We start from the raw sequence: 21,788 nt of genomic DNA, 5'->3' as shown, positions 1-21,788 counted from the left end.
ACTCGAGATGTTTGAAAAAAAGTTGACCCTTAAATATGTGAAGTGATTTAATACAACACATCTTTTAAAAGCAATACATTGCAAAGAAAATGATAATCTTATGATAAAACTGTCAACACATACTAAACCCAATTATTAGTAGGCACTGTTCTGTCCTCAAAATTCTTAACTGAATAATAACTCTATGAAAACAAAGTACTGAAGTCACAGCGCCAGGAGCACTGGTTCTCATATACAAATAGTAAAGACTGAGCCTACCATACATTTTTCTTACTGTTGGAACCACTATTCCTGGAGTTTAAGAGGTATTTATTACTTTAGCGGTCATAAACATGCATCACAGTATGTTTTAACCTTTTTGGTTTTGGTGTTTTTTTTGTTTTGTCTTTTTCTATTATCTGAGGACTTTGTCCTCTTTCCAAGCTTATTTGTTCCCCAGCTATGTAGAAAATAAAATAAAGACGTTTCAGCCATCTCAGTGCCTCCAGGGCCATCTGATTGTCTGGAATAGGTTTATGTCCAGCTGTGTTCGGAAGATCCATAGGTGGTAGCTGTGTTTTCTTATCTGTGGAGTGGCTTTGTTGGAATAAAATCAGAATTAAAGTCTCTAACATCTCTAGTTTGCAGCCTCCCCATCTATAGGCTGTGAGTCATATTACTTGGGCTCAGGTTGTGCTGAGAGGGGATCCCGAGTCAATTTAAATAATACATGTAGAATGGCTTTGGTGAATGCCAAAGGGCTGTGTGAATATTTATTATTATAATAATAATGATAATCATTGTTCTGTTTCTAATCTTTATAATTTTCATATATCATCAACTATGTGAGTACTCATTAGACTGTTCAAAAATGGTATTTCTAAGGCCTTATTTTAACTTTTAACTTAAAGAATTATAATTAGGATAGATACAGAGCGGAATTCTAGCTGTCAGGTATTATTGGGAAGTGTGGCATCAATTTATTCCAAAAGACTAGCTGGCATTGTTCCCTTGGAAGAATATATGCCTTAATTCATCAGTTCTTCTGTTTGGGTTTCTGTTGTATAAACTTTGGTGTTTGAGGCCACTCTGAATTGTAAAAGTTCTTGAAAGAAATGTTTTGGGTTATTTTTTCACATTGTCCATCTGTGCCTCATTCTTTGGGTCATTAATGACTTATGCCATCATTTTTATTTTAAATTGCATTTGTACTGATACTTAAGTTTCATATATGACTTTTTTTAATACATGACTTTTTTTTTTTAACATCTTTACTGGAGTATAATTGCTTTACAATGGTGTGTTAGTTTCTGCTTTACAACGAAGTGAATCAGCTATACGTATACATATGTTCCCATGTCTCTTCCCTCTTGCGTCTCCCTCCCACCCTCCCTATCCCACCCCTCTAGGTGGTCACAGAGCACCGAGCTGATCTCCCTGTGCTATGTGGCTGCTTCCCACTAGCTATCTATTTTACATTTGGTAGTGTATATATGTCCATGCCACTCTCTCACTTCGTCCCAGCTTACCCTTCCCCCTCCCCATGTCCTCAGGTCCATTCTATACATCTGCGTCTTTATTCCTGTCCTGCCCCTAGGTTCTTCAGAAACATTTTTTTTTTTTTTTTTAGATTCCATATATATGTGTTAGCATACGGTATTTGTTTGTCTCTTTCTGATTTACTTCACTCTGTATGACAGACTCTAGGTCCATCCACCTCACTACAAATAACTCAATTTCATTTCTTTTTATGGCTGAGTAATATTCCATTGTATATATACAGTGCCACATCTTCTTTGTCCATTCATCTGTTGATGGACACTTAGGTTGCCTCCATGTCCTGGTTATTGTAAACAGAGCTGCAGCGAACATTGTGGTACATGACTCTTTTTGAATTATGGTTTTCTCAGGGTATATGCCCAGTAGTGGGATTGCTGGGCCATATGGTAATTCTACATTTAGTTTTTAAGGAACCTCCATACTGTTCTCCATAGTGTATCAATTTACATTCCCACCAACAGTGCAAGAGGGTTCCCTTTTCTCCACACCCTCTCCAGCATTTATTGTTTGTAGATTTTTTGATGATGGCCATTCTGACTGGTGTCAGGTGATACCTCATTGTAGTTTTGATTTGCATTTCTCTAATGATTAGTGATGTTGAGCATCCTTTCATGTGTTAATACATGACTTTTTGAAAGCCAGAGATTTTGTCTCATACCTTACTTTTCGTATCAATTTTATGACATTTCTTCCTCTTCTCCAAAGTGAGTCTTACAGAATTCCCCTTCAGAATTAATCACTGTCTTATTTGTAAGTAGGTTGTGGTAACTTGTTCAGAATGCATCAGACCCTTTCCTGAGGAGTAGTTTCTCACAGATAATATTTTGTGATTCTCTCTGGACATTTCAGAATTTATCATTTTTTTCCCATATACGGGATATGTGCTACATGATCATATACACTTTGTGAATAAAAATGATTTTTTACTACTGAGGTCACCCAGTTTTTCCGCAGGAGAATAATAAATAGTTACATGATTTCATAGCCACTGTAGGTTGTATTCCATGGTACAGTGATTCTGAGGCATCATTTGCAACCAAATGTCCTAAGTTTTCAAGCTAAGTGTGTGTGTGTGTGTGTGTGTGTGTTCTCTTTTTTTTTTTCCCAAGAAGTAAGCATGCTTTTAACATCAGCGGTAAAGATATTTATTTACAAAATATGTCTAAATATGTCAAAAATAACAAAATGATTAAAATTAATAGAGGTTTTTTTTTAAGGTAAGAAGCCCAAAGCATTTTCTTAACAGTGACACATAAGATGCCACTTATATTTTCTAGGGGAAATTACAATGAACCATTAGAATTGTTTTTTATTTGATAGAAAAGAGATCCCTACTAAGAGCACTAATCCTAAATTTTTGTTGGCAAGTGCTGCTGTCAAATTATATTTGGAATAAAAAACTCGTAAGTTCTGACTAGGGGCTTGTATTGATGAGGTGACTTGAATTTCTCTTTTTGCTATGCAAATTTTCAAATAATGGAGGAAGTTTTAGAAATCATTCAAGAATTTCCCAAATGGGACTGTCAGAGGGTCTGAATGATACTGAGTCTCTGCAAACTTCTTTGTCATTTTGACACAGTTCCCTATTTATTTTGTGTTCTGCGCTACATGACTCAGTAGGTTCGTATCTATATTTGTGTTTGTATTTTATATTGTATTTTTTATTATGCACATATATAGTGTTTGTTAATAAGTATGTGTCTATTTAAAAATACTCATATTCCTTAGGCTTTGGAAATTAAGGAAACTGAAAATGGGACTTTTTCCTCTCCACGTCAGTTTTTTTCCTATACAGATCTTCAGTAACTGGAAGCCATTCTATATTCTGGTAATCTGATAACCCATTTTGAAACGCATTTGTTGAGCTCATCGTAATTCCATGTGATTCTAATGAAAGGCATGTGAAGGTAAAGATTGAAAGAATGAACCATAGTTGGTCCCTGTAGAGACCCTGCTGCTGCTTTTGGGCCATCTTTAACCTGGCACCCACTTGTGTTTCTACTAAAACGGAGTTTTCTAAAATTTAAATGATGTCACATTTGAAAGCGATGCCAAGCAACAGTGTGGCAGTTTCTAAATTTTGTGAAGCTAAAATCCCTGGTTACAAGAAAGCATACATGTCACAGATGAGTAGTTAGTAATGACTTCAGTTTAACAGGAAAAGAGCAATTCCCATATGCTGATTCTAGTCTCAAACAAAGAATGTTATAGAAAGATTGCACAGTATTTAACAAGCTGTGAGTTAATGTGACAGTGTCAGTGGATCTAGTTCCAGAAGGATAATCACTTTACCATATTTCTTCAAAAATATTTAAGTTCTACAGCAAACCTGCTGCAAATGAACCCAGACTGTTCCCCACTGTACCCCATCCCCCAGTTTAGGCAGTAATGCTGAGTTTAGTTAAGCAGATTACTCAGGACTGCCTTATCCTAAGTACCTGGATACCTAACTCTCATTGTCAGACTCTGAACCTCAGAGGCTTGCCTCCCATGTAAGGGAGACTGGGTATAGATGAGAGAGTTACCCCTTGAACCTTAAGTATCCAAGACTTGGTTTTCAGTACATCAGTTTTTCTCTTCCTGAGAGCTACACCCCATTTGGAAATAGACTATATCCCTCCACATTGATGGACACCTTAGAAGTCAGGACAGTGAAGTAAAGTTGTATTGCTTTCAATCCTTTGGAACACGTACTGCGGACAGTCTTTGATTTGACTTGTTATCAACAGTTCATTTCCAAGGCCCTTCCCAGAGACTTGGTCTCTCTTGTATTTTCATATTGGCACTATGATTTCTGTAGAGCTATGAGCTCTAACAAATGGGTGGGTTTAATTTTGAATTGTAGGCTTGACTGTGTCCCTTTAGAGCTTAGAACTCACTCATTATTTTGCTGTTGCAAAGATTCTTAAAGGCAGGGATAGAGAGGAGCTGGGGAATGGGGGAGAGGGTCTTATTTCCTTCAGTGATTTAGAAAAAAGTGCATATTTTCTGTCAAGGAAAAAGATAACCTTTTTCAGAATCAGAGAACATTGTTTTATCATCTCAGCAATGAAACTGTTTCTCTTTTTCCAATTAACATACATCATTGGCTATTAGGAGAGGGAGGTACGTAAAATTAACAATCTATCATGAAGAATTTTTACAAAATGCCTTTTATAAAGGATGTTTTTTCTTTGAAAGCAATTATAAACTTGATAATTAAATGAGATGCAAATATGATTATACTTAAATAATATTATTTTCCAATCTTCTTATTGCTTAAGACATTCCCTGGTAATAGACTGTGTAATTAAGGTGTTCTGATTCTATAAATATACATTCTGCTACTACTGGGTATTAACTGCTTTAAGAAGTTAAGGGCTTCTAATTTGTTAAACGAGACAATGCTTACACTGATTACCTCATGAAGTGACATAAGCGACAGACATTCTGCTGCCACTCTTTGATTTAGCCTGTACTTCTAGCACACAAACTGTTTAAGAGAGATGCTGACTTAAAGCAAAAAATTCAGTGACTTTTGAAAAAAGTGAAAACGAGAAATATAGTCAAATTTATTTTTTTTTCTTTTTCTACCCCAAAATGTTTGGTTGACTGCTTTTTAAAAAATAGTATAATGACTGTGAATTTACCTGTTCAAGAAGTACATCTTGCCTCCCAATAGATACTGGCATCTTGATGTCAGTTTTCATTCAGAGTATGTATAGTGTGCCTGCCCTGTGTGCTGTCTGCGCTAGGAGCCTGGAGTCTAGCAGGGAAGAGTAGAATACAGGCCAACAGTTATACCACATTGCCTTTTACAGTCTCTTGTCTTATGCATTTAATTTGTATCCGCTTCTCTTTTCATTTCCTTTAAAAAATAACTTTGTAGAATAGACATGTGACACATATTTTACAGGAATAAAGACAATACAGGTAAACTCGAAGAGGATAAAACCTGGCTAGAACCACTCTTGATTGTGGCTTATATGCTTCTGTAATCCTTTTGAGTGTGTGTGTGTGTAACTGTGTGTGTTTAAGTGTGTACAGTTCTCTATTTATCCTATTCAACCTCGAAATAGAAGCAGTTTTGCCAGGGGTTGTTTTTTGGAAGTACAAGGAGATCTCTGCCCACAACTTTTTGCAAGCTCTATTACTTCAAACCTGTAACCTGAAATTTTCTGGCTAAAAATGCAGTGTGTCTTGTGCCTAAGGGTACCTTCTTGGCCTTAATACAGATTGTCAGGTCACCTTGTTTCATGCCCTGTGCTCAGAAAACTCTTCAGGTTTTCTGCTACAATCTTAGAGGAATTGTTTTGAGTGGGCACAAAGAAGGCTGATCTCTGCCTAAAAGTGACCTGATTTTGGAGTGTTCCTACTTCAAAAACAAATTCCATCTGGATGTAGAGGAATGGGACACTTGAGTGGTGACCAGGAAGTAGTGCTGTGAAACGAAATTTTAGATGGATCTTTAGTACTTAAATCTGAGGTCTGCCAACTCTTCCTCTGTGTAGATCTGGCTTGAAATCTTTATTTCAAGGTGTGTTGTGTTGGGGTCTTCCTGGCCATTATTTTAACTACTGACTTCCATGGATCAGAATGTACTAGTTGGATCGTTACAGAGTTTCTGACCGCATTCTGACTGAGTTCCCAGTGGGACTATGAAGATCTGGGATCATTTTGAAAGGCTTGTTTTTAAGTTACTTTGGAAAACTTCATAAAAGGCCGCAAGTCTAAGAACTGAAGAGTTAGAATGGAGTCAGGAGAAACAGGGCTAAAATAAAACACTAAATTTGGGCAAGCAGTTCAGAAACAAATGGGTGTCAAGTAGCTAGGTTAGTTAGCCGATTAACTATTTTTGTCTTTTCAATAAGCTTCAGAAGCTTATTCACTAAATTTCAGTAACTTCAGTAAGTCCACTCAACAAATATTTACTAAGTAGCACCTACTCATTTATGGGTACTGTAGTTGGTCATGAGACTATCAATATGAATGACCAAAGGAAAACACCGTCCAGGCAAGGATTTGAAGTTGGAAGCAGATACATAAAATATTAATAGTAATAACTCCCAATTTGAACTATAGAAAGATATAGTGACACATAAATGCTTAAATAATCCATATCATTAATGTCTTGCAAAGGTATGTCAGTAACCCCATCCTCTTATCTGATGGGGTCAGTAACCCCATCCTCTTATCCCAATTTGAACTATAGAAAGATATAGTGACACATAAATGCGTAAATAATCCATATCATTAATGTCTTGCAAAGGTATGTCAGTAACCCCATCCTCTTATCTGAACTGGTAAGAAATCTCTGATGTTTTTTTAAAAATTCACCCTTCTTTTATGATCAGAGTTGAAACATAGTTGATTGTTTGAAATACATAGCATTCTTCATTTTTCACTTTTCTTCAATGAACACTTCAGACAAGGTCTAGTTCAGTTTTCCTAATCTCTTCTACTTGGAAACTTCAAGTGGGTTCCTGTTTTCTACAAGTGCTCCAGCCTCATCAACTGGGATGCAAGGTTCTGACTTACTAACCTTTGCAACCACATATTTTAGTAATTCAGACTCTTCCCTTGACATGTTTGTATTGGAGAGTAACCCTTTGTTTCTCTTACATCCTGTTTTCTGAAGCGCTGTTTTCTCTTCCCCAGAGCTGTGCATTTCTTATTTCTTCCTCAGGGTCATCTTCACTCTCATCTCCCTTAAATGTTTCCACTGCTCTTGACCACATTACATTCTTTTATTATGAGTGAAATAAATAGTGGAAATAATAATAATACTCATAAAAATAATAGCAGACATTTAGGACCTAACTGTTTGCCTCCAAAGGAGTTTATTGTTTGCACTGTTGATTTTGGTGCATAACCCTATCTCATCCTGTATTGTTACTGAGATGCTTGCTGTGAACTTTCTTTCTTTGACAGAGGGAGCTCGTTTCTTAGAAAGCAATAATTTTCTCTTAAAATTTCTTCTCTTTTTGGTAATCAGCAACATTGTTTAAAATATACTATGTGCTCAATAAATTTAGACTGTATGAGTGAATTAATTGATAGAAATTTTAGTATGAAATGCCTTTGCCCATAAGCAGAATGTATATATGATATTCAGCATTGCTGTGGTACCTTATTTTCCAGACTGATGAACCAGAATCGTTTTTTAAACCATTAATATTCTGCATTCGTGGCGGAGTAAACAGGAACCTTATTGAGAATTAAATGTGAATTAAATGAGAATTAAATATCAAGCTTTTGGGAAGAGATCAATTTTCAATAGATTATACATATACACATAACCGTTAATATATTAATATATAAATGAACATAAATTCATTCAGAATATAATAGTCCTATTTCCAGGATTATACTTAATTGCTTATGATAAGAAACTATAGGACTATTGGCACTATCTTATCATATGGTAAAAAAATTGCATTGAAGTCAGAGACAGTATTTTTAATATTAAATTATTTTTATCTCAGTAATGCTTTTTCCATAACGTAATTATATAGAAGATTTATCCATATTCCAGTAGTAAACACTTTGAATGAAGAGTTTATCTAAAGTTTTGTGAACATGGATGATAAGTGAATTGTGTACTCTTTTCAGAAAAATAGGAATTTCCCACAGGATTTATGCTTTAATCCTTTATTTCACAGAATTGAACATTTTAACCGAACACCATTGAAATGGCTAACCCCTCGGAACCTCCTTCAGTTGCATTAAGAAGCCACGTCCCCTCTTGAGGGAGAATGGCCTTTTCCACTTGCTCTTTCTCCTGCCTGACTCCCTTGGTTCTCTGCTCTCGCCTGGCCAGCTTCTGCTCTTTCAGTTTGCACTCATTTTTCCCCCCAGGACCCTCTCTTGTTATACCAAATCCGGATCAGGCACCTCTCTGTCCTGGTTTTCTTTTCTCTGGCTAGACTGGAAGCTCACGGAGGGCAGTCTTCCTGCTTGCCTCCTTCCCAGCTTCTTCTTAGCACCTAACTCGATGCCCACAAAAACACAGGTTGAATGAATAAATGTGATGTTAATTTATTCTTGAGTATAAGTATCAGTAATCATAGCATATGGTCATTTTTGTCATAGTTGCACAAAAAAATAAGATTTAGTGCTAAACGGGTACTGATGCCTGCAGAAACGCATGACCTGGGTTGCTGGGAAAAACATTCTGGTAGTCGCTTGTTTGGGTAATCATTTGCAATTTTTTCATGAGAGTGAGGTGAAGGATGCACAAGGGGATAAATTATGAGACGTTATTCTAAGTATAAGTTACTGAATCAGACTAAAGCGGTTCTCTTTCAAGCAATATTCTGGGTCATCAAAAAATATTCTTGAGTAGTGCTATCTTTTAACTTGTTAGCACTATCCAAAGTATTTCCTGTATTTTTTTCGCCATTGATACTCTGAACTGTGGGCCTTACCTGCCAGAGTCCACCTCCTCTTTTAGCTCATTTGGATCATACTGATGATACTTTGTGAAGGAGAATTCCATGTTTATTTTCATAAACCAGGGCAGGATATTTGGGGACCTACAGCCTGTTTTTTTTTCTCCCTCCAGAATATGGTATACACTTAGTAGGCTACAATTTTCTTAGAGATTTCTGTCATGTGTCACTTGTAATGTAATTTGTTCTATTTCAACCTTAAAACAGGGCATTCTTAATATTATAATACGATTAGAAGGACTGTATGTCACTCTCATGATATATTAACTTTTTCATGAAGTCATTTTGGTAACAGCATTTTATTTTCTGAATAAAACCCTGATTTGTAGCCTAAATAACCAAGGCATCATTTGCAGGTATGAAGATAATAATAATATTACCAGATCCCGGTGTTGTTTGTTCAGGTGAACTCTGCAGTAATCTTGATTTTGAAATAACTAGGTAAAACTGTCATTGTGAAATGTCAGGTCACAAAAAGTTCAAAAGAATCATGGAAGCAGTTAATTTTAAATAATACAACAGAGTGCCACTGTTTTCTAGGCATTGTGTTGCTCCTTTCTCAAACAGCTTTTCCCATCCATACCTCAACTTGTTTCCTGGAGTCAACAGGTAAATATATAGAGCATTAATGCTTTGATGTACAGGAAGCATACAAAGCGGGGCCAGCCAACCAGTTCTTGTTCTGCTTCAACCAAAGCTTCTTAAGCTCATTTAGATGACTATATTCTCGGACTTTATGGTTCTCTTTGAGAAACTCCCTGAAATAGTCTTAAATTATCATATCACACAAACCTGGAGCGATTTCCGTAGGATAAAATGTGATTGTATTATATGTCTGCTTGTACCTACAAAACAAATACTAAACGTCCCAGGAAATACATTTAAGAAATGCTGTGTTCGAGTTTCTCTGTTAACGTTTGTATGCTGCTTGTTCATTCCTTTTTGGAAGCCACGTGATAATAGAAGCCAAAGTCTTAAGAAAATATTAACCAGGTGGAAAGTTTAAAACTGATAGAATTTTACCTATTAACTTATCTTTTTTGTGCAAGATGAGAAACACCTATCATTGTTCGATGTGTGAGATGGAATACCTTATTACATAGACTGAGAGCAACTACCTTAGATCAAGGTAGAATCTGCTACACTTCATTTAAACAGGGCATTTATTCAGCCTTATAAAAATACTCAGGATTTCAATGTGTGGATTCTCTGAAAAAGCCACAGTGTTGTTTGATTGGCTGTTTTTCATTTATTCCAATCCAGTCTTCTCAGGGAAGCGGGTTACTTTAACCCCTTTTCAATTCCAGTTTTCCTGTTTGTTAAAATAGTGTGAATAGATTTGGACTAAATGAGAAAATTATGTGAGCCAAGAAGCAAATGGCTGGTACATAATAGATACTCAACAAATATTTGCTCTCTTCCACCTTTCCTTAGCCTGTCTCTGTGGTCTTATGCATGTAGTGTGTCCTAATGATACACGTAACAACTACAGATATGTGTCTTTGCTTTGCACCTTTCTGACACCCCTCCACTACGACCAGAATCCAAGACCAAGATCGCTCTCCTGTTTCCTTGGATATTATCTTTTCCTTTCTTAGGGTGTCTGTTGCTTTTTGCTCCTGTTTTTACCTCTGACCTCTTTTTAAACCTTTCACCCTTTCAAATCTCTTTTGCCCAGAACTCTTTATGTTCTTCTCCCTTCATTTCTCTTTTGTTTTTTCTTCTACTACCTTGTTGCCTACTTGGCACATCTGGGCTCTTTGTGCCCTGCAACGTGGCTTGAATGGTCAATGACGACATTCCACTCCATTGGATGGCTTGATTTGCCCATAAAAAATATCAGCTGACAGGATTCCTCTCAATATATTATGTACTCCGTGGCCCCTGCAGAGCAACTGCTATTTCACTGAAAAACCACACACACACTCTAACTTTTTATCTGAAAAATGCATAAATCATAAGTCTGTACTTCAGTGAGTTATTACAAAATAAATACACTTGTGTAACTATCTCTCATGTCAACAGAGACATCGCTAGGGCCCTCCAAGCCCAATTGTTGTGCCCCCTCCTCTTCTGTTCCTTTCCTTCCCACAGGAGTTAATCACTCTCCTGACTGCTCACACTTTAGATTGGTTTTGCTTGTTTGAGGCTTTGAGTGCGTTAGAGCACAGCATTCATAATGTATTGAAAGTATGCATTCTTTTATGTCTGACTTCTCAGTCAACATCCCGTTTGTGAAATTCATCCATGTTTTAGTATGTAATTTATTTATTTTTATTGCAGTATAATATTCTATTGTATGACCACACATTCCATTGTATGTTGCAACTTTTCAACCTGTTCTGTTGATGAACACTTGAGTTGTTTCCAGTTTTGACAGTTCAAATAATGATGTGAGCATTCTTGTGAATGTGTGTGTGTGTGTGTGTGTGTGCGCGCGCATGCACACATTTTTAAATTGAACTTCTGGCTTTCTGTCAGTCCAGATGCTTTAAGTTGCTAGGAGTCTGATCCAGATGTTTGAGACTTTTCTGTATTCTTTTATGTTCCAGTCTGTTCCTTTAAAGATAGACATTTATTTATTTTTATATATTATGCTATTAGTACAGAATATTTTGAATTTTGGAATGTTAGAGGATACATGGTGAAAAATTTGTAAATAAAATTTATATATATAAATGCATGTAGTTATAGTAAATATTAATATGTATTGTAAATACATTAAATACCATATGATATTCACATGTAGAATAGAAATAATCATGCAGATATATGAACTTGTAAAATTCATTTTACTGATTATAGTAACATTAATATAGAATTATTACTATATAGAGTGTGCTTGATTTTTAATGAACCTTCCTCTATGTAATTCAGTTCACAAATATTTTCAGTATGTAAATTTATATAGACGTATATAGGACCCAAATCAAACCAACATAGTTGTGTGATTCACAGTTTCAAAAAACAAATTTAATAATTCTTATTTCTTACAACTTATGCATTTATTGCTCTATGACTATAGATCCAGAACTATGATATTTGATTCTTTGTTCAGCTTAAACAATGTCAAAATTAATACTTTGAGTCTCTGTATGTCTTGATTTGATTTGTTATTAATTATGTTAACGAGACAAGTGTAACAATATTCTAGTTTTTATTTTTGAGAGACTATCTAATGTCCAGAGATTCAGGCCTTCCTCGAAAAGATAAACACTAAGCAGAGATTTCTAAGTGTGCTAACATTCATCTATCCAATAAGAACTTTTGTGAGTGTCTACTCTGGGTAGTAGGCTAGTCTCAGTGGGGAGGGCCATGTTAGTATCATTGAACTTTTAAAAAACTTGTATGTCCCTAGCCTGAGTATGCTACTCTGTTTCCCTCTAATAATCATTATCATAGTGTGTCACTGTTAATGATGAAGTGTGTTGTAGCCTCTGAGAATCGTTGATAACATATAGATATTTGAATATATAAATTCATTTTTTATCAATTTTTATTAAGTAGTCACATACAAGAATGGATATATATTAATACTTTGAATTGACATTAAAATATTAATAATGATATTTTCTGGTCTGGAGGACTTCACAGTCTAGGGAGGTAGCCTAAAGCATAAACTCATAATTACATTGTGTGTGACAAGCACTTAAAAAGGAGATGTGCATACATTGCCACAGATGATAGTAGAAAAGACTCAACTTTTGCTCAGGGGAATTGTAAAGACTTTGTAGAAGTGAATCCATTTAGGGACTTGAATAATTTCATAACCTTAGTGATGTGCTAGGTGTTAGGAGGAAAATTCAAACATTAGGATAACCCAGTAGTCCATGAGAATATTGGGAAGATTGTATATTTGCTTGACACAAGTATAGAGTAATTAGAAATTACTAATTGGGGTGCAGGTGGTGAAAGTCTTTTCTAAAGGTATGTGTGGGTATGTCTGTGTGTGTGTGTGTGTTTAGATAGATTCTTAGGTTTATATTGAACTTAAATGGGAAGATTGAGTAGATTAGCTATACAAAATATTTAATGAGTGAGCTCATTTCTGCCCTCACTGATTCTAGAGCCCCACTTATATGCATCATACCGCCGTTCTTTCTTGCTTGGTGAATGGTAAAGGAGGTGCTGTGGCATCCATGAGTAACCTGAATATGTGGTCATCCTCTCAGACTTGGCCCTTACCATGACCTCACCACTATGTCTGACTTTGCATTTAAAATTAACTTCAAATAAATTCCCTGTTTCACATTTACTTTGGCATCTACCCAGCCTATTTCTATTTTTAAATTTATTTTTAATCTTTGTTTTCATCTTTGGGGGTAGGGGGAAAGCAACAGCAATAAAACAAAATCCAAGAGCCCATGAAGCAAGAGCTGAGATTTGCAAGGGTGAGGTAGAGAGGCCGCCCTCTCTATATATATCGTTGCTCTTCTGCATCACCCAGAAACACGAACTAGACTCTATTAAGCTATACTAGAAAGGATGCAGTCACAGACTCAGTCCTAAGACACATGTTTCCTGACTGTGGTCCAGACACTGGTGTTCTATTCTTTATTATGGGTACAGATGAATCTGGAAGCAGAGGCTGAGTTTGGGGGAATGGGATTTATTAATAACCAGAGAGGAGCATGTGGGCTAGACGTATTCTCTCCAGTATCTTCAAGCAGTTGAGAACTACTGATGCTGTAAGTTCCCTCAGTGCAGTCCTGGGTCAGTCTCTGACTGCTTTCCACACACCATAGTTCCTTAAACTCCCTGCCATATTTCTGTTCCTAAGTTTAATCAGATACATTTTAAGTTATTATAAAAGACTGAGACACATTTAGTGTACAAGGTGGTAGTGCTTTAAATTGATGAACTATAGTGCACAGCATTAGAAAGAATAACTGAAAAAATAGGACTTTTTTATGCAATGATATCTGTGTAAACTGTTTAGCTCAGAGATAACACTGGGCTTATAGCCATACATGCTTATGCATATATGATTTGGACATTGGAGATCATAGTGTGCATTGATGTTTATCTCCTGCCTTTTTTTCCCCCTGACGTTCTAGCATGACTCTTACCCTCTGCCATTACACATTCTTTTTTTTTTTAAATTTTCATCCATTTATTTATTTATGGCTGTGTTGGGTCTTCGTTTCTGTGCGAGGGCTTTCTCCAGTTGCGGCAAGTGGGGGCCACCCCTCATCACGGTGCACGGGCCTCCCACCATCGCGGCCTCTCTTGTTGCGGAGCACAGGCTCCAGACGCGCAGGCTCAGCAATTGTGGCTCACGGGCCCAGCCGCTCCGCGGCACGCGGGATCCTCCCAGACCAGGGCTCGAACCCGCGTCCCCTGCATTGGCAGGCAGACTCTCAACCGCTGCGCCACCAGGGAAGCCCTACACATTCTTTTAAAATACTGAATCTAAATCTTTCATGATAACAGAGCCCGATCTTCTTCTAGTGTTGATAACCATGCTGGAAAAAAACCAAAACAAAACCCTTCAAAACTGTCAACTTCATATCAAAGCATCCTAGTTTCCTTGCCAAATTAATGATAGAATACTTATTTTGTTTAAAAACATTACCTATGCTTTTATTTAATATTTTAAAATATTCCGTATGCATAAAGCAAGAAGATAGTTACCATCCAGAGCAGCACCTCCCACTGTGCTCAGCGGAACATTAGTTTTGTTGGTAAGTGGTAGAATGTGACTTAAAGCCAATTGAGATTTGGGAAATTCCAGTCCAAATTGAACGGACTCCCCACTGTATAACTCCCAGGACTTTTCAGAGCTGTAATCGCTAAGGTACATTGTGGATCTATGAAGAAGGGGTATAAAGTAATATACAGTTTCCATTAAACTTATTTTGACCAAGGAACCTCCTTACATTTCTTTTTTTGAAGCTAATATCATGGAAAGAACGTAGAGAAAATTCTTGAATTTCTTGTCATCTGTGCTTAACTAGTTACCATAGTAAAATTCCAGATAGAGCGTAGCTAAATTTGGGGTGAGCATAGGCAGTGTCCAGAAATAATGGTTTATTCAAAAAAAGTTCCTACAGCTGAAGATTTCTAAGCCTGTTACCTACCCAAATTACGAAGGAATTCTGTGTGTACTTTATTTTTCCTTCATACATAAAACTTTTCTCATCCTAGGAGTCAGGAAAAAGTGGTTTAACCTATTCTACTATCAGAAGTTGCTTTCCAGTTTTAAAATACTTCCCATTTAAAACAGGACCAGTTTTCTTTGAAAAATTTCAGTGTACTTAACAAAAGGGAAAAATGATTCCAACCTGTGTGTGTATAATTTGTTTTTTGCTTTTATCAGAAGGGAAAATGATGCTAAGTTGCTTACATTAAGCATTTAGCAATAACTAAGGGGGTGTCTAAACCAAATTTCATGTCATTAGTGTGTATTCATTACACAGTGTGAAAGATATCTTTGTACTGTTTGTTAACTTAAATGAACTTTTAAAAATACATACTACACAGGGAGATCAGCTCGGTGCTTTGTGACCACCTAGAGGGGTGGGATAGGGAGGGTGGGAGGGAGGGAGACGCAAGAGGGAGGAGATATGGGGATATATGTATATGTATAGCTGATTCACTTTGTTATAAAGCAGAAACTAACACACCATTGTAAAGCAATTATACTCCAATAAAGATGTTAAAAAAAAAAAAAAAGAATCTAAAAAAAACCAAAACAAAACTAAATAAAGATCCCTGGCCTCTTGGAACTTATATATAGAGCAACACTCCGAACTTACTCATAATTTCCTTTCATTGCCTGTATGCATTTGCTGATTCCTCGTGATATTTGTGCCTTACCTGGTAGGTACTCATTGGACTATTGGTCTCCGATGGGTGAGACCTTTTAAGCTGCTTCCTTTGGTACCTTAGGGATGAGCAAGTGGTACCTTAGTGGTTTGCAAGTTACTTACCAGAGTTGTAAGCAAGAACTGTTGAATATGGTGGCACAAATTTATGTTCCCCATCACTTTGGCTATTTTATATACATATATATATATATATACACCCACACATACACACATATACATGTATACATTATGTTATGTATTATATATGACATTTGTTAAATATCATATTATGATAGATAGTATATTTAACACATAGATACACATGTGTTTAAAATATATGTGTGTGTGTGTGTGTGTATATAAAACCAGTATAAGCTCACAATATCCTTCATGGCGATTGTTTTAATCTTGTATCTAGTTTGGCACTCTTAAAAAAATGAGCAAAAACTTTGCCTAATACACTTAAACAATGCTGTGAAGACAGTGAGCATTCGTTTTGAATTGTCATGGAATGCATCTGTTAGGTTCACCATATTGTACATGTATGTTAATTTACCAAATGGATTGGCAGTGATTGACACAGATTTCTTACGGGAGGACACAGACAGCTGTAAGCCAGTTACATAGCTGGATTGAGGTAATAATTGAGATTTTCTTTACAATTGAATAACAGATTAGAAAACAGTCAAAGCAGCATCGATATATTAAAATTAAATTACCTTTAATATACAAAGATTTTTTTTGGCAAATGCTGGGAAGAAAGTCAAAGGCATTCCTGTGGAGCACAGAACTCATTATTTTTGTTATCAGTAGAAATCTAATTTACATACAAATAAAATGTCAATTCCCATCATAACCATCAAGATAAAGAGCTGCATGTATACTTTTCTATGAGCTATTCTTTTTGAATTTAAGTGCTGTGTTTGGCTCTTTGCCCGTGGACCAGTTGAAATATTCTCAGTTTAACAGAGAAGAAAGGATAAAGTTGAGCCTGGCCCATGCACACTTGCAAAGTCAGACTGGCCTATTTGAATGAACAGTTGTCATTGTAGATTATTTTAATTATTTTTTTTTCTTGGAGAGGAATACAAAAGGAAAAATGACTTATGTATGGGCAGTGAATGGTAACGTTTCTTAATTTGCTTAGTGAAATTGTAATCTTATTCAAATCAGAGTCTTGAATACATTTGCCTCTCACCTGTTACGAAGGGAAAAATAATGCCCTTTCTCTTTGATTTTCCATGATGTACACTTGCTCTATTTTAGTTATCCCATTTAGTGAAGTAGGCAGATGCTTCATTTTTTCAGATATATCCTACAGTTTCATTTAGACTTCTAGTATAAAGTCTTTAAACGCAACCCCCCCAAAATTTTTTTTGTAATTTTTTTTTTTTAGACTTTTTGTGTCATGCTATGGAACTTGAACTTTATCTCATTGGTAATTTTTCAGCAGGGGAATAGCATAGGCAGAGTTGTGTTTTTATTTATTTATTTATTGTTGGCTGTGTTGGGTCTTCGTTTTCTATGCGAGGGCTTCCTCTAGTTGCGGCGAGCTGGGGCCACTCTTCATCGCGGTGCGCGGGCCTCTCACTGTCGCGGCCTCTCTTGTTGCGGAGCACGGGCTCCAGACGCGCAAGCTCAGTAGTTGTGGCTCACAGGCTCCAGACGCGCAGGCTCAGTAATTGTGGCACACGGGCCCAGTTGCTCCGCGGCATGTGGGATCCTCCCAGACCAGGGGTCGATCGAACCCGTGTCCCCTGCCTTGGCAGGCAGACTCTCAACCACTGCGCCACCAGGGAAGCCCTGTAATGCTTTTAATAGAAGTAAGTACTTAATGAAATTATTTCTCTAAGATGTACATGGATACGTGGATACTCATTTTGGCAAATATGACATTATTACTTATTTACCAGACTATCTCCTTTTACCTAAACTAGTACATTTGAAATGAGATATTTAAAATATAGAGAGCATAGCATGATGAAATAAAAGCCTAATAAAATGTGTTTGGGCCAGGATCAAAATTCTTTGAAATCAGATATCTAAATAGTGTGCATTTTATCTCAGAAAGGCTCGGGTTAGTTCTAGTGTGCAGATGACTGTTAATGGGCTTTGTGCTCTGAAGCATATGTTAATAGAAGTGATCATTATGGATTAATTTGATGTGAATTAATAAGAGATTTATTTGATGGGAGTTGTTTGAAGGTGATGACATTTAAATCTCAACAGGATTTAAGATGTCCAGAAATACCTTTAAAGATTCAGGAATAATCAATTCAGAGAGAGCAAATTAAATAGACATGGATAGCAAAGAATAGGATCTGACACTGGATTTATGAAGTTTGAAGCAGTTTACAGAAAAAGCGATCTACCATTGAAGTATTGCCCTGGAATCTGAAGAAACAGAAAACATTTAAACTCCTTCAACAATTCTTGGGTTTGTGAATTGGATAAACAATGTTCTCTTGCATTTTATAGTTCACTTAAGCAATCTGATTTTGATCTGTATATATGGAGTAGACAGGATTCAAGTTTGTTTTTTTTTTTTCCCTAAACCAATGAGCAAACACATATGTTCTTTAAAAACCGAACTTTATATGTTGTTCATATGGAAGCTATCTAGTTTGCCATGAGCCCAAGATTCGACCTTCCTTTTATTTTGCTATCACTTGCTTAATTCTTTAAATTCTTTGTGGGGGACTTTTGATCAAAAGAAACAATTTGCTCTTCTTTTTTCTTTCTTTTTCATTTTTTAAATAAAAGCTACATGAAATGTGTAATTAATAACTCAGTACTCTTGGCCTGTTGATACAAAGAAGCCTGGAAGAAACATATATTAAGGAGAAGACTATGATATCTTTTCTTTTTGTGTAAAGCTTTGATTTTAAACCCTTGAAAGATTTATTATCTGGAAAAACAATAAGAAAATGTCATCTGGTATTATATATTATGATGATAAGAGCTGCTACTTATAACAAAAATCATACTCAGCAGAATTAGAGATTGAGGTCAGATTACATAGTCTTGCTTCCCTATCTTTTTAGTCTTGTTCAGGTTTTATATATATATATATATATATATAAAGATGTGTGTGTTTATATATACGTGTGTGTGTGTATGTATATTGATATACATACACACACATATATATGTATATGTACATACATAGAGAGAGAGAAAGTATCAGCTGAAAGTGCACCTACTTGAAATTATTGTTTGGAAAAGTACTCGAAAGTTTCAGCTTTTTTTTAGAAAGAGGAGTTCCTTATAATTTTTTCTTTACTTTTGAAAAATAGCCTTCCTCTCTTAAAATGATGACAAATAATAAAATGAAGTCCTCTTGCTGGATGTGTTCAGCACGTAGCTGTCGTTGGATATACATGTGTTGAATGGATGAATGAAAGTTGGAAAAAATGGAAAAAGTGAATGGTAGGTGTCAGTGGTATTTATGCTACCCTTAGTTGTTGATGGCTTAATATTTTGTAATGTTTCAAGAAAATTAGGTAAAGCTTTTCTAAGGTAAAACTAAAGTGCTTAAGCTATTAACCAGAACCATCATGGAGTCTTAGAGGCAGAGTGCAGGTTAGAAATAATTTATTGTAATTCCCTCATTATACGGATAAGAGAGGCTCTGAGAAGGGAAAGGGCTTGCCCTTGATTACATCAGCTGGTGATCTGAATCAGGGTCAGAAACTGGATGTGTGATTTGTGTACCCTTCTACCTTCTTAGGTTTTGATTCTTTACTGTGTTTTGGGTCAAGATGCCACAAAGAACATAGAGTTTATATCTCTTTCCTTCAAGGAGTTTCTCATCTAATGGAAATAAATTCTTAACTTCATTTGCATTGGATGGTTGTGTGATCTCAGCTCTCTTTTTAAATTACTGTGATAGTTGATTCCTTTGGTGGAATAATGCATTTGATTATCTATGGCAAGGTTATTTGAGCAAGAGTATTTCATAACTGTATGTGTGTGTATATATTTTTATACATACATATTTATATACATACGTACTTATATATTCATATAGATGAAATAAAACTAAATAAATAATGGTCAGTTTAAAATATCTGGGTAATAATAGAAAACTTAGATTCCTTTTGCTGTGAAGGTGCCATTCTGGGAACATAAGTCCATTTTTTTCTTGTTATATTTAAGCATTTTAATCAGTGAGATGATGTAGTTACCAGAATTATATTTTAAGCTCTAATGCTGATTGTTTCCACTGCATAAACCTGTCTCAGTGATACTGTAACACAGAAACAGAGCAGTACGCTATTGCTTTTTTCTAATAAATTCTTCTACTAAAAATGCAAAGAAGACTTATAGATTTAAGTTTTAGTTTAGGAGGAGGTAAGAATAGAAATTGAGATTTTTGCAAATGGAATGTCTTATATCTCAGTAATAAAAATGAATACAGTTAGAGCATTTTTAGGAAGCTAAATACGTTTTGAACCTGCTTAACAATCTTGGCACGTGATATGCATTCATGTGTTTGTACAGGTGGAAAATGATGTAAATGTGGAAACGCTCACTGTTACCCTCTGGCCCCCTAGCCAGCCCCCAGGTCGGTTTTTATCTCATAATGAAGTAGAGGACTGAAGTGGGCACTTTTGAGCCTCGTAGCGCTCATGTAGGTTCTTCAGCTCCTCCTTGTCCAATTCACTTTTCGTTCATTTTTTGCCCCGTTGTCTAAATGGTTGTCTATAGTGGACCTTCTGTAACTGGCATTTTGAACTTTTGTGGTAGTCAGTGTGAGGGATATTGCTGTACAATAGAATGAAAAAGTTTAAAACAGAGTTGGCAAAACTGATGAGTAAGGCTAATTGATGTGATTATGTATATTTTTGTATATATACACACACACGTGTATATATGTAGTACATCTGTTTAATTATATTATGACCATTAATGCAGTATCTGCCTCAATAATTTCATTCAGATTAAAAAAAATGATATAAGGATGGTTGAATGCTGGTTCAATCACAGCTTTACAATCTTATTTATCAAGAGTGAAAATATGACTTAAAAATAGCTAAAAAGATAATACATGTTATAATATGTAATGTTTCTGTAACTCTTGGTAAGGCGTACTTAGATCTGATGCAGAATTCCTGATGGCATTGAAATAGCTCTTTTCTCAGCCTCGTGGTATATGTGCACTGGTACTGTGAGTCTGGAGGGGACTAGTTATGGGTACCACTCCATGTCTTTAGCTGTGACGGTGCAGATAGGCAAGTGCACTTTGTATCTTTTCCAGAAGCAGGTTCCCTCCATGATTACTAATTAAGATGTTTTATCCCCACCCCAGAGTAGGTAAGTATTGTGTTCCTTAAGGTTCAGGGGGAGTTCGAGGTTAACTAATTTTGCCAACAGCACAGTCTGCTGTGAAAATGACTTCTATAATCTTTTATATCATGGTTCCTCCTTCTCCTGTTGCTTTATTAAAACCCAGGGGAGGGAGAAAAATCTTGCTCGAGATTTACTCATGCTTTTATCAGGTATCTTGCAAGCAGCTTGCGGTGCTGGCATATTAATGTGTTTTAGGTGTGATCCATTAAGATATGTTTACATCATTTAGGAAGGAAAATATTTTTTGTTTTGTTTTGCAGATGTACAGATCAGCTCTCAAAATGTCTTCTGTGTCTTCTGAGCGTCTTCTAAGACAATTGCATTAGCCCTCCTGCTAGTTGACTAATAGAATTAATAATTGTAAAAAAGCACTCTAAAGCCACATGCCTTATGAAGTCAATGCTGGGTATGATTTTACAAGTATGTGATCTATTTTTTCAAGTGAAATTGTTAACTGGAAAAGTTCTTGGCACACGGTACAATGTCATGCAATCTGTTATTTGTCTTAGAGATAATAACTTGAGGGTGGGTCTGGTCTTACGGTATCTAACTTATGAGTTGCTAGGGGAGTTTCTTCCACTTAGAAGTATTGCGAATGTGCTTATATTTACATAATATGTCATTCTGAAAAATTATAGCGATGTAATTCCAGTAAAAA

General features: G+C 36.0%; 1 protein-coding gene across 6 annotated transcripts in view; it reads left to right on the top strand.

Moving 5' to 3' along the window:
* Positions 1-21,788, top strand: part of TRPS1 (transcriptional repressor GATA binding 1) — a 253,448-nt gene that overhangs the window by 22,408 nt on the left and 209,252 nt on the right. For 2 of the 6 annotated variants that reach the window (XM_068525867.1, XM_068525868.1), the window contains one exon: positions 21,391-21,550. The exons of 2 other annotated variants lie outside the window; for them this stretch is intronic. In XM_068525867.1, coding sequence (XP_068381968.1) covers positions 21,514-21,550 — 37 coding nt within the window. In that variant the 5' untranslated portion in view covers positions 21,391-21,513. Of the gene's footprint in view, positions 1-19,141; positions 19,208-21,390; positions 21,551-21,788 lie in introns of those variants that run through there. 2 more of the 6 variants (XM_068525869.1, XM_068525870.1) reach the window with 2 other exon arrangements.

Source organism: Eschrichtius robustus, chromosome 17, assembly GCF_028021215.1.
Source record: "Eschrichtius robustus isolate mEscRob2 chromosome 17, mEscRob2.pri, whole genome shotgun sequence".
NCBI lineage: Eukaryota > Metazoa > Chordata > Mammalia > Artiodactyla > Eschrichtiidae > Eschrichtius > Eschrichtius robustus.
This window is presented reverse-complemented; position numbering and strand designations above follow the sequence as displayed.